The sequence below is a fragment of the Aegilops tauschii genome, chromosome 1, assembly GCF_002575655.3.
Source record: "Aegilops tauschii subsp. strangulata cultivar AL8/78 chromosome 1, Aet v6.0, whole genome shotgun sequence".
Classification (NCBI taxonomy): Eukaryota; Viridiplantae; Streptophyta; class Magnoliopsida; order Poales; family Poaceae; genus Aegilops; species Aegilops tauschii.
The window spans coordinates 6,954,274-6,967,504 of NC_053035.3; the positions used below are offsets into that span (position 1 = coordinate 6,954,274).

Below are 13,231 nucleotides of genomic sequence, written 5' to 3' on the forward strand. Positions count from 1 at the left end.
TCTGAATTCATGGCACTCGGGCCCTAGTGACAAGCATTAAGCATAGCCAAGTCATAGCAACATCAATCTCAGAACATAGTGGATACTAGGGATCAAACCCTAACAAAACTAACTCGATTACATGATAAATCTCATTCAACCCATCACCGTCCGGCAAGCCTATGATGGAATTACTCACGCACGGCGGAGAGCATCATGGAATTGGTGATGAAGGAAGGTTGATGATGATGATGGCGATGGATTCCCCTCTCCGGAGCCCCGAATAGACTCCAGATCAGCCCTCCCGATGAAGAACAGGAGGCGGCGGCGGCTCCATATCGTAAAACACGATGAATCCTTCTCCCTGATTTTTCCCCTCCCCGAATAGGGTTATATGAAGTTGGAGTTGAAGCCGGGGGGGCGGGGGGGGGGGGGGGGGGGGGTCTCCAGGGGACCCACAAGCCAGGGGGTGCGCCCAGGGGGTAGGGCGCGCCCCCACCCTTGTGGTCTCCTGGTGGGTCCCCTCTGGTTGATTCTTTCGCTAATATTTTTTATTAATTCCAAAAATATTCTCCATAAATTTTCAGGTTAATCCGAGAACTTTTATTTCTGCACAAAATAACACCAATGCAATTCTGCTGAAAACAGCGTCAGTCCGGGTTAGTTCCATTCAAATCATTCAAATTAGAGTCCAAAACAAGGGCAAAAGAGTTTGGGAAAATAGATACGATGGAGACGTATCATATCCTATTTCTTCGTCCTCCCCATCTATGTTCCCCCCTTCCCACTCTCCTTTCCTGGTTAGAGGCGAGGCCACATGCATAAACACCCCTCTTGATGACTGATGAGCACCATAGGCGAGGGCCTCATCAGTCTTGCCGGTGGCCCTCGTGCTCCAGCTCCTTCCGAATGATGAATCTTGTGATGTTGTAGAGTTGCGTTATGTCATTTGACTGAACTTGGCAGCATTATTGCTGGATTTTTTTTGCATTGGCATGTTTTTTTCCTCTTATTAAACTCTGACCAAGAAACAAGTTATGACCAACTATTTACACTACATAGGCAATGTTAAGTTAAATGATGCTCCGAACTCGAATCAAACTTTTGATGCTCACAATTTTAAATGTTGTTGTACATTAACATGTTTATGTTGGAGAAGATTGATTATGAGAATATTATTGCACATTTTATTTCAAAGAACACTAAAAAATAGAACTATTCAACTAAAATTTATGCAACCAAGAGTTTAATAGATATGATTCTTGATATATCATATTTCTATGCATTACAATATGGCGCATACATTATTATAATTTTATTCTAGCAAAATAGGGCCTCGTATTTTGCCAGCCGGCCCTGCAAACTGGTTGTAAGTGGACATGCTTAGGTGGACATCCTTTTTGGTATCCATGCCGGGAACGAGAAAACGAAGGTGGCATCCCACTTGCCACAATGTCGGAGCTCCAAACGACAGTTCTTCGGCCAAAATGATTCTGTAGTGAAGTGAGGCAGACTTGTATCAACTGCTGATGCTTAGCCCTCAGAGGAGGACGAGAGCAGAAGCAGGTGTCGTAGCTCCCCAACTAGCACCACATGTAATGAATCCTAAAAAGGCGACGAAGATAACTACATCGTAACAGATAAGTCACTCTGGCAGACCACACCACAAGATCTAAGCCCTATTCCCTCCCTTCATCTCTTCCCTTCTCCATGGAGGCACGGGAGGCTCGGGTTGAAGGAGAAGAATCCACATATGTCGTGTCGCACAACCCTCACCTCTACCACACACCAGAGGAAGCCCTTGAAGAGGGCCTCAAATCCATTCCATCTGCCAACTTCGTTGATCTTTGCATCAACTACCATTGCGACTGCAAAGATCGTGAGGAGAAAGAATGGGCTCGAATTTGGTTTAATTTGGAAGAAAACTCTAACCGTGCACAGATGGCGCAAGATTCGAACCCCCATCCCACTCATCGCCATCCATCGTGGCCGCCAGATTGTGGGAGTGAGACCGGACGAGCGGCGAAAGGAGGGCTTAAAGGAAGGGCAACATAGAGGCCAGTCGCCACTAGGCAAAAGGAGAGAAAAAAGGTCTAAAATCGATGGAGACATCAGGAGACTTCTTAAGGAGATGCATTTGTTGGTCATCCGATCGCTCCACCTCCCCAATCTTTGTTATCGGATCCTCTCAGTAGGCCGTAAAAACCTTATCTTAGGATAGCTCTCTGTTCCCCCATGTCAGCCATCGCCCTTCGCCATCCTCGTTTTTCTCCCACCCACATGTCTTCCCCCGGCAGCTGTCACGCCACCGATCTCCTCTCCCCTCTTGATCGATCCCACAACATGAGATATTTGCAATGACATATGAGTCATTTCTTATCCAATCTTCTAACCTTTATCTTCACACAACTAGCTTCAACTTTGTTGTCAAGGATGACCTTTATCTTCAACGTTGCCGGAGCGTTCATCGCCTACAACTATGTGCTGAACGTTTAGCATGTACTTTTTCATCTTGTTTTGAAATTTTATGGCTTTGTCAAATTAATGTGCCCCGCAAAAAGTAAAAAGTAAAAATGAAAATAAAATGAAAATTAATCCTATTCTAGAGAAGAAGAAGAAAAAAGGAGTAAAGTTGTGCTCGAGGGAAAGCATCGGAGTTGCCGTCGCACCAACTAGTCTATCTTTTCTTCCAGTCGTCTTCCACCTTCGCCTCCACTCCAGCTCCGCCGTCAATGGCGCCCCCCTCCCCCAAACCCTAGCCCCCCACCCACCCGCCCGCCGGATCGGCCATGGGATCCCAGCCGGGGCCCTCCCGCGCGGCCCTGGAGCCCTTCGCGACGCTGGACCCGGCGGCGCTGGCCTCCCTCCCGGCCTCGACGCCCCTCACGGTCCGCTCCGCCGCCCTCTCCGCGCCGAGCCTCCTCTACCTCGGCACGGGGGGCGGGAAGCTCCTCCTCTTCTCCCTGGCGACCCCCTCCTCCCCCGAGTTCCTCCGCCTGCTCCCCATCGGCGCCACCCGCCCCGTCTCCGCCATCCTCCCGCTCCCCTCCGTCGCCCGCGTCCTCGTGCTCGCCGACGGCATGCTCCTCCTCGCCGACCCGCTCCTCGCGCGCCCCGTCCGCCGCCTCGGCTCCCTCCGCGGCGTCGCCGCCGTCGCCGCCTCCCCACCCGCCTCCTCCCAGTCCTCGTGCTCCCTCGCCGTCGCGGTCGGGAAGAGGCTGCTGGTCCTCGACCTCGCCCTGCGCGAGGCGGACGAGCTGGAGGTGCAGACGCGCGAGATCGCCGCGGGGGTCGAGGGGATCAGCGCGCTCGCCTGGGTGGGCGAGGACTCGGTCTTCGCCGGCACCGCGTCGGGGTACTCGCTCTTCTCCTCGAGCGGCGGCGCGGGCCAGCGCACGGACATATTCACCCTCCCGGAGTCGGCCGGGGCGCCGAGGATCAGGCCGCTGTCGGGCGGCCAGGAGGTGATGCTGCTGGTGGACAATGTCGGGGTGGTCGTCGACCAGTCCGGGCAGCCCGTCGGAAGCAGCTTCGTGTTCAACAGCAGGCCCGATTGCATCGTCGAGGTGTTCCCGTATGTGGTGGTCGCCGCGGAGTCCAAGGTGGATGTGTACAGGAGGAGGAATGGGGTGCACTTGCAGACCGTTCCGATCGCGAGGAGAGGCACGGGTGTTCTGACCGTGGCGAGCGACGGTGATGGAAGCGGCGGGGAGGTCGTTGTGGTCGCTACGGCTTATAAGGTAAAGTAGGTATGTTGTTGACTCAGCCATCAATGGAACTTGTCCCCAAATTTATAAATACACGATGTTGCCTTCTATGAGTAGCTTTGCGCTGCATACTGTGAAAATTAATGCTATTTTGTTAATCTTAGTGAGATGCCAAGTAGTCGCAGAGTTATTGAGTGGACGGACATGCTTAGATTGGCCTGGAAGACAGGAAGAATATTTAACTTTAAATGGTCATGAATTGGAACTAAGTGTGTGTAGAACAGCAACAACTTACACTAGTTTTGTAGCCTCCAGTAAGTTTACGAGCAAAAAGAGTTTTCCTTCTCTTTTAGAAATGTGCAGGCAGCTCCCTGATCAGTGTTGTTGTTGGTTGCTGTAAAAAACTAGTTACTAGTGCATAAATGAGTCAGAGACATCAGACATGCCAAGCTAAGCTACTCACCATTTGAACTTTTTTGCGCCACCATGAGTTATCTGGATGTTAGATGTTTGTTACTTTTTAGTTCTGGCTACCGTAATTGTTTATGACCATCATGACTGACATCACCTTAACAAAATGCTGCTCCACATTATCAGTTGATTGCCAGCTTTTACTGTACCAGCCAACTAGTGCTAATTATTTCCTACTTTTCCCATATCAGTTTTCAGTGAAAAAACAAGACAGAAATGTGGAGCAGGAAATTGGCACTAACTGTTTTCCACTGATTCCAAAATGAGTTTAAGAGTGTAGTCTAGCAATCATCTGCTCAGCTGTAGTGATGCTACAACTAATTGATAAATGACTTGTCCAGGTTTTTTGTTACCGTAAAGTATCTGCAGTGGAACAGATCAAGGCGTTGTTACGAATAAAGAGTTATACAGAGGCTATTTCTTTGCTGGAAGAGTTTGAATCTGATGGTGAAATCTCGAATGATATGATTTCCTTTGTGCATGCACAACTTGGATTCTTATTATTCTTTGACTTGCGCTTTGAGGATGCTGTTAATCATTTCTTGCTGTCGGAGACTATGCAACCAGCAGAAATATTTCCATTCATCATGCGGGATCCTAATCGTTGGTCAGATCTGGTATGTCATCTTCCTCCATTGTCCATTTTGAAATTATTGTATGGAGTATCCTCCATTGTTCATTTCACAGATCCTTCATTTGTTTTTAACTTATTCTTGTGTATGACAAAACTTTATGATTATAAACTTTTTAAGCTTTTAGTATGATTCAATTAATTAGACCCAAACAGTGTCTTCAGTGTTCCACAAAATTCGGGCATAAAGCTTTTGTAGCTAGGATCTCTTGCAACTTTTATCAACATATTTATATTTCGTGAACCAATTTGGGGAACTGTGAAACTAGTTTTGATTTTCTCCTCGATGCTTGGCTGTCTGCTTTGTAGTTAGTAGCTTTTAGTTAAGCTGTTAATGCCTACAGGGTTCCACAGCCTGATTTTATCTTCAACTAATCTTTTTTACGAGGATTTACTTGCCGTTTCTAGATAGGTTAGTTTTAAACAAATTTATTTGCAAAATTTAGGTGCCAAGAAAGCGTTATTGGGGCTTGCATCCTCCCCCCAAGCCTCTTGAAGAAGTTATTGACGATGGACTGGTAACACTTCAGCGAGCATTGTTTCTCAAAAAGGCAGGTGTGGACACAGTTGTGGATGAAGATTTCCTTTCAAATCCTCCAACTAGAGCTGATCTGTTGGAACTAGCTATCAGAAATATTATCAGGTCTGGTTTATCCCTGGTATTTATATTCATTGAACTGCAATAAAGCTGCATGTAGTGACCAATGTCCAAATGCTAAATGAAACTAGGTACCTTTGTGTTTCGCGAGAGAAGAGCTTGTCTCCTGCAGAGATGGAAGGAGTCGATACTCTTCTGATGTACCTTTATAGAGCACTTGATCTTGTTGATGACATGGAGAAGCTTGCATCATCTCAAAATAGCTGTGTTGTGGTATGTGTATTTCCTTTATAACCATAACCCTGCTTTGCAGAATCATGAGTTATGGCTATTATATACTACTTCCTCCGTCCCATAATATAAGAGCGTTTTTGACACTAAAACACTCTTATATTATGGGACGGAGGGAGTATATGTTACTGAAATCAATATTTAGTCTGGATTTGAAAATGGAATATAGTATGCTGTAGATTTGTTCTTCTTAGGTTTTTGTCACATATGGAAAGGTGCATTTATCGTAAAAATTATGGGTGGTGCAGGACGAACTGGAATCACTCTTGGACAACTCTGGACATCTGCGGACGCTTGCTTTCTTATATGGCAGTAAGGGAATGTGCTCCCAAGCTGTTGCTATCTGGCGTATCTTAGCAAGGAATTACAGCACAGGTTTGTGGAAGGACCGTCCTAATCTGCCTGGAACGGACTCCCAGGAAACTTCGGCTGATAAAAAATCTGGTGAGGAAATTGCTGCTATCGAAGCCTCCAAGATACTTCAAGCAACATCTGACCAGGACCTTGTTTTGGAACATCTTGGATGGGTATGTGCTTCATGCTGTGGACCTGATCTTATAGTGAGCTGTTTCATTATCTTGTGAATATTATTGAATAATTTCATGCAGGTTGCAGACATTGATCAAGACCTTGCAACTGCAATTTTAACATCTGAGATGAGGGAAAAACAGCTTTCTTCTGGTAATTAACTTGTTTCAAACAATTCACTTTATTAGTACCTTTACTGGCATGGCAGTTCAACACATCCTCCAGTTTTTACTTGTGAGCTTGTCAGAGCATGGCGCAGTACAAGTGTACATGGATGTTTTTTTTCCTCTCCTGAAAACTGTTTTTTTAAATAATAATAATTAATCCTGTGGTTACAGCTGATTGTGTCCATGAAATGTCATGTTTAACTAGTTAGCACTGTTTAAATAACTTTTGACATGTAATGAACTTTGTTAACATTTGTTTTGGTTGGGTGGTACTCTGCAGAAAAGGTTATTGCTGCCCTTGATTCAGAAAAGGTTGGGATTCACCAAAGGTATGATGTGTTCATGAAACCTTCAACAATTCAAACCTCTCAAAACTCCATAATGAACCCCGATGTCTATGTAAACGTAAAAGCTGTAATTGTTGGTACATTTTGTGCAGCTAGTTTGTTAATTACACACTTATACGAACTTCAGTAATGGTCTAATAAAAGCCTAACTAATTACTCATTCTCGTTGGAGTTCAACTTGTACAGTAACCTGAACCTTCATATGACTGCTTAGGAATCTTATATCTCCAATGCCGGATAATTTGAGTAGATATTGTTCTGCAATAATGATTAAGTGCCACTGGCCGTTTATTTAAATCCTGTATCAAGATTTTAACATAATGGGGCCTCTGAGTAGTGTTTGGTATGCATCTTACATTTGTTAATTCTTAGACAAACAGTGATTATCTGTGCACATGTTCATCATATAATGTTGTCCATGTCATATCTTGCGCTATGACCTTCATTTGACATATTCGATACTCAGATCCTTCTACGATTCACGGAAGTTAACTGGCTAAATTATGCAGATATTTGCAGTGGTTGATTGAGGATCAGGGTTGTGAGGACCCTCACTATCACACGTCATATGCACTATTGCTGTCGAAATCTGCCATGGAAGCATTTCATATGGAGTCCAATTCCGGAGAGAAAAATGATAAAGAAATCGACTCGGACATACAGTTCATTTATTCATTGAGGGAAAGATTGCAATTATTTTTGCAAGCTTCGGACTTGTATGATCCAGAAGATGTGCTTGATGTGATAGCAGAATCTGAGCTATGGCTGGAAAAGGTCTTGTGACAAAATTTCACCATCCCCTTAATGTGGTTACATGTTCATCACTTTATTTGTCCACAACCGTGTTTAAGTTTCAGATACTAAGGCATTCGTTGTTCTTTTGTCAGGCCATTTTGTATAGGAAGATGGGCCAAGAGAACATTGTACTTCAGATACTAGCACTGTAAGATGTTATCCTGCACATACTATTATTGGTTTGTTGTAACTCAACAGCAGTTGTGTTCTGTTTAGCTGGACTTGCATGTCTTTACCATTTCCAGTGCTGTTGTTCTGACTGTTATTTGTTGGTCTGTGATGAAGGAAACTGGAGGATAGCGAAGCTGCTGAGCAGTACTGTGCAGAGATTGGTCGAGACGATGCTTATATTCAGTATGTTATTGTTTGACTAGTACAGTAATTCTTTGTTGACTGGCTAGTATTCTGGGTATAGTTTTTTATTCTATCATGGTCCAATGGGATTATCTTTGTTCCTTAGTTAATGTTATGTCCATCTTGCTTTGACCTCAGGCTTTTGGATTTGTATTTGGACCCGAAAAATGGGAGAGAACCGATGTTTACAGCAGCTGTCCGACTTCTTCATAATCATGGGAAATCTTTGGATCCCATACAAGTATTGGAGGTACTGCTTTGTATTATAACATACCTTTTATTAGGATATTAAAATTCTGAAATCTGAAGCACAATTTTATCCCAGAGATTATCCTCAGATATGCCTCTCCAGCTAGCTTCAGATACAATATTGCGAATGCTAAGAGCTCGGGTGCACCATCATCGCCAAGGGCAGGTAAACATTGTGAAACAGACTTGGTTGTACATTGAGCTCGCAGGAGATCTGGCTTGCAATTCCATCTATTTTATTTTGTTTTTTGTCTTCCTGTGCCTGTCATTAGATAGTTCATAATTTATCACGCGCGACGAACGTTGATGCACGGTTGACAAGATTGGAGGAGAGGTCAAGGCATGTGCAGCTAACCGATGAGAGTATCTGCGATTCATGTAGAGCTCGACTTGGCACCAAGCTATTCGTCATGTACCCAGATGACTCGGTTGTTTGCTACAGGGTACAAGTCCAACATTTTGTGTAGCTTGCTATTAACTTTTTTTGCATGGAAGTTTCACTAGATCTGACTTGTTGTCGTGGTTGCCTGCAGTGCTACCGAAACCAAGGCGATTCTGTCTCCGCACGGGGCCGTAACTTCAGGAAAGATGCTATATTCAAACAAAGCTGGCTCGTCAGTAGATAGCAAAGATTGACCAGCAAAACTCGTACAGACACTCTTTTTGCCATGAACAACCGAGAGAGGTTATGTGTACCACCCTTGCAGTTCAAGGTACATGATCCTGCTACAGTTCCTTCGAAGTGCTCTAAAGCGTGCAACATCATCAGCTGCTTTCGATGGCGCTGTTACTTCATTCACCTGGGGCCGTCAACAGTCTGCCATGTGTATGCGATGGCCCTGGGGGCTGGCTGGCACACTGTTTTCCCGGAAAATGTCGAGGAACTCGGATTCCTTTTCTTGTTTTCCCAGAGCACTTGAAAAATGGGATGCAACTTGCAGGAATAGTTTGTTAGCGTTAACACTGTAAATGTGTGATTGTAATTGCTGAGCTGAGAGATAGAAACGACGGACATCGACAATGGAACATACCACCAAACAAAATTTACTGGTATATATAGTGGTATGAGCCTGGAATTTTGCATTGCAACACTACGCCATTAACAATGGCCGGATTGCGTAAGATGAAACATATCTAAACAATTCTTCAACGAATCGGGGCGACCAATTGCATTTTGCTGCTGCCTGTCCATATACCAACTGAAAGGCCATTGCATCATCCATCATCATGATCATCCACTTCGTTGTTGATATGCATCCATGGTGTGGTGGTAATGCCTGATGATGCCTGCCCATAATCCATGTCCTAATTTCTACCCGCGATGTCGGTAAAAGGAGACTAATGTATATGTATCTTGAAAATATCTGGGCCAGGCGAGTGATTGTCGCTGCCATGGCATGCGTTTCTGTTGCCCATTAGGATGCACTTTGTGCAAATGTTTATTGATCCCACTGGGCTGAGTGTTAGTGCACCCCCTCCAAACTAGCACTTTTACCACACTATAAGTACACTGCCCGGCGCCATGCAGCCTCACTCATCAAGGACCAGCTCAGTGAGCCTAGTGACACCCACACACCACACACAGAAGGAGCTCCACCACTTTGATAGAAGAAGATGGCCGGCGCCTCCCCTCTCCTCCTGCTCTCCTTCCTCCTCCTTGTTTCGATGGCGGTGGCGGACCAGTGCCACGACGACGACCATGCCGCCTTGGTTGCCATCGACACCGCCATGGGCAGCCCCTACCACTTCGCGTCTTGGACGCCCGACTCCGCCTGCTGCGACTGGTACGACGTCGACTGTGATGCCGACACGGGCCGCGTCATTGGTCTCCGCGTCTACCAGGACACCAACATGTCCGGCGCCATCCCGGACGCCATCGGCAACCTCACCTTCCTCGAGACCCTCACCCTCCACCACCTCCCGGCCATATCCGGTGCCATCCCGGACTCCCTCGCCACACTTTCCAACCTCTCGGAGCTCACAATCTCCTACACGGGTGTGTCCGGCCCGGTGCCCTCCTTCCTCGGCATGCTCACCGCACTCACCCTCCTCGACCTCTCCTACAACTCCCTCACCGGCGCCATCCCACCGTCCCTCGCCGACCTCCTCAGCCTCTCCAGTATCAACCTCCGCCGCAACAGCCTCTCCGGCGCCATCCCGTCGCTCCTCTTGTCCAAGTCCCCCGACGGCGCCTACCTCCAGCTCTCCCACAACAACCTCTCCGGCGCCATCCCGACTGAGTTCGCCGCCGTCAACTTCTCCTACGTCGACCTCTCCCGCAACGCCCTCTCCGGCGACGCCACCAGCCTCTTCGGCGCGGAGAAGGCCATCCAGCACCTTGACGTGTCCCGCAACGCCCTCAACTTCGACCTCTCCGCTGTGGAGTTCCCGGAGCAGCTCACCTACGCCGACCTCAGCCACAACGCCATCCATGGCTCCATCCCGGCGCAGGTGGCGACCCTGGCTGGCCTCCAGCAGTTCAACGTGAGCTTCAACAGGCTGTGCGGCGCCGTGCCCACCGGCGGCAACATGTCCAGGTTCGACCGCTACAGCTACCTCCACAACAAGTGCCTCTGCGGCACGCCGCTCACCGCCTGCCGCCAGCGGCCCGTCGGCTACCTCCATTAGAGCTTCTTCCATCCATCGGTTCAATCAAAGCCTCCGAATTTAAGCCATGATGATGAGATGTGATATGATGTGAGATGAGCACGTATGTACCAATGGAGTGATTAGTACGGTAATCGCAATGTAATATAAAGTACTAGTATATCAGTGGTGACTGGGCACTAATTAATTAGGCCATGCGTGATGATGTAGAGCTTCATGGAGCTAATGAATGAATGTACTCGATATTGCATGGTTATATATACATAATGGATGCTGGTTGGTTTTCTTTCTTCTTTGCATTTGTGAAAAGCTAGTATGCTCACTACCAGAAAAAGGGAGATCACCTAACACTAGTAGGAAAAAGGGCTTTTACCCCGGTTTGTAAGGGCCTTTTGTCCCGGTTTTCGAACCAGGACTAAATGGTTATTACTAAAGCCCTAACCCTTTAGTCTCGGTTCTTACACGAACCGGGACAGAAGGTCCTCCACGTGGCCGCTGCTGCCAGCCCAGGCAGGGGGGCCTTTGGTCCCGGTTGGTGCCACCAATCGGGACCAATAGGCAGGGCCTTTTGTCCCGGTTGGGTCACCAACCGGGACCAATAGGCATTCCACGCGTCAGCATTTCACGGGCTGGGGTTTTTGTTTTTTGTTTTGAAGGGGGGGGGGGGGTTTGGGGGTTAATTTAGGTGTTCCATATATTGTGTTAGCTAGCTAATTAATAGAGAGAAGTGTCCTCTCTTATCTCCGTGCTTGGTCGACGCTACATACTATATACGTATGGAGAGGACTAGACACGCTAGCTAGTAAGCAAATGAAGGAAACAGAAGATCGTCATGAACATATGCATACAGAGAGAAGTGATATCGACCACCTCTCCTTCTCCGAGAGATTGGTCGAACAACAAGTTCTCGTATATCTATCTGACACTACCGGCTACATATATACAATAATTATCTCTTACAATATAATCTCCTAATTAAATTGTAAGAACACAGGGTCCACATAGTATTCTCCGTTTTCAGCGATCACGTGGTCAAGGAAGAATGCCGCCAATTCCTCTTGAATTGCTGGCATACGATCTTCTGCTAGGAGTTCATCCCGCATCCGAAACATCTAATTTGAAGAAGGGGGTCAATACATATATATATGAATAAATAAAACTCGACACAAATGATGGTAATAAAATAAAATTGTGAATATTATTGCTTACGCACTTCATATTGTTCGTCAGAGTAGCCCCGCTCACAGGTCGTGTGGCGGATAGACTCGCAAACATAGTATCCACAGAAATCATTCCCTTGTTCCTGCCACAACCACTTTACAAGAAATAGAAGTCAATCTAACTGAAAAGCAAGCATGCTAAATGGTATTGATGAAACTAGCGCTTGAATCACTAGGAGATGTGCGGAACATGCTACTATAGTACTTACTTTCGGGTGTCTAAATTGCAGCTTCTTCGGCAGTCCCGGAGCTTTTGTGGTGAATTTTCTCCAAACCCTGCCAGACAAAGAAAACAATTACTTGATATCAGAAAATGAACAAAGTTGCTGATATGGTGGATAATGATCGATTTAACTTACTTCTCGAGCATTTGAGTTATGTCCGCATAGTCCTGGGGATCTTTTCGTCTCGAGTCTAAGACGGTTACTACTCCCTGCTCAAGCTTAATCTCTAGGAGAATATAGTGGAAGCTGCGCATGCATGCATAAGTCATCAATTGCATTACCATAACCTGGACTAATAAGGGAAACCGAATATGCACAAGACAGTAACACTCACTTGAAGTTGTAAGGAAAGAGTATTATATCTTTGTTTTGATTTAATACCAACGATCGTAGCAAGTTGGCCTCGGCTTCTTTGGCATGTTTTTCAACCGTATATGCATCTATGAGATTTGTGTTAATGAACCCAATATCATCGATTTGTCTTTTCTTCAATTCGGCGATCTTCAATCTGCATAATATAGTGAGGATAATTATAAATACATGCAATGAAAGAGCTGACCTATATAGAGAGACTTAATGACAGAAGTAGTACTACTTACAGACAGTAGCAAGTGATCGTTGATTTATCGAGGGCCTTTTGATTGAAAAACTGGAAGAACTCCTCAAATGAAACATTCAGCAGTTCAATTCCAACGAGGTCATGCTCCGGTTCAACTCTCAGCGTCAAAGTATTCATCCCATCAGACTCTCTGCAGGTTTTCATGTACCAATCATGTAATCTTCGCATCATCGTTGTTAGAGATCTTTCATCTTTGACGAGAGGCTTCCCGTAATGGTATTTGTGTTCGTCCACCTCCATGATTTCATAATGTACATCGTCGGGTAGGTAATCTCCAAGATTGCTATAACCGGCCACCATCCTCGGATCTGCAGCGACGATGTCTTTAGACACCTTGAGCGGGGGGCACGATTGGTTCGCTTGTTCGCCGAGCTGGGCAATTTTTTCCCAGCTCGTCGTTCTTTTAACCTTTGATCACTGACAGTACTTCCCGACCGCTCCGCT

General features: G+C 46.2%; 2 protein-coding genes across 5 annotated transcripts; both read left to right on the forward strand.

Moving 5' to 3' along the window:
* Positions 1–2,613: 2,613 nt before the first annotated feature.
* LOC109745994 (vacuolar sorting protein 3) lies at positions 2,614–9,193 on the forward strand. Of its 4 annotated transcripts, none has more exons than XR_012189217.1 (14): positions 2,614–3,719; positions 4,499–4,774; positions 5,235–5,431; positions 5,518–5,659; positions 5,926–6,204; positions 6,286–6,358; positions 6,653–6,701; positions 7,229–7,493; positions 7,607–7,662; positions 7,800–7,868; positions 8,007–8,118; positions 8,207–8,283; positions 8,390–8,560; positions 8,651–9,193. XR_012189217.1 is itself a non-coding variant. In XM_020305106.4 (14 exons), the coding sequence occupies exons 1-14, from the start codon at positions 2,769–2,771 to the stop codon at positions 8,741–8,743; spliced, it is 2,823 nt and encodes a 940-aa protein (XP_020160695.1). In that variant the 5' UTR covers positions 2,614–2,768; the 3' UTR covers positions 8,744–9,193. The 4 variants fall into 4 exon arrangements, 1 of the variants encoding a protein (XP_020160695.1); XM_020305106.4 differs by having other exon boundaries at positions 8,194–8,283; XR_012189218.1 differs by lacking the exon at positions 8,651–9,193 and having other exon boundaries at positions 2,622–3,719; positions 7,800–7,923; positions 8,194–8,283; positions 8,390–8,468.
* Positions 9,194–9,638: 445 nt separating this feature from the next.
* On the forward strand, positions 9,639–11,010 carry LOC109745993 (polygalacturonase inhibitor). Its single transcript, XM_020305105.3, has one exon. It carries the CDS (start codon positions 9,732–9,734, stop codon positions 10,743–10,745), a length of 1,014 nt encoding a protein of 337 aa, XP_020160694.1. The 5' UTR covers positions 9,639–9,731; the 3' UTR covers positions 10,746–11,010.
* Positions 11,011–13,231: the final 2,221 nt, after the last annotated feature.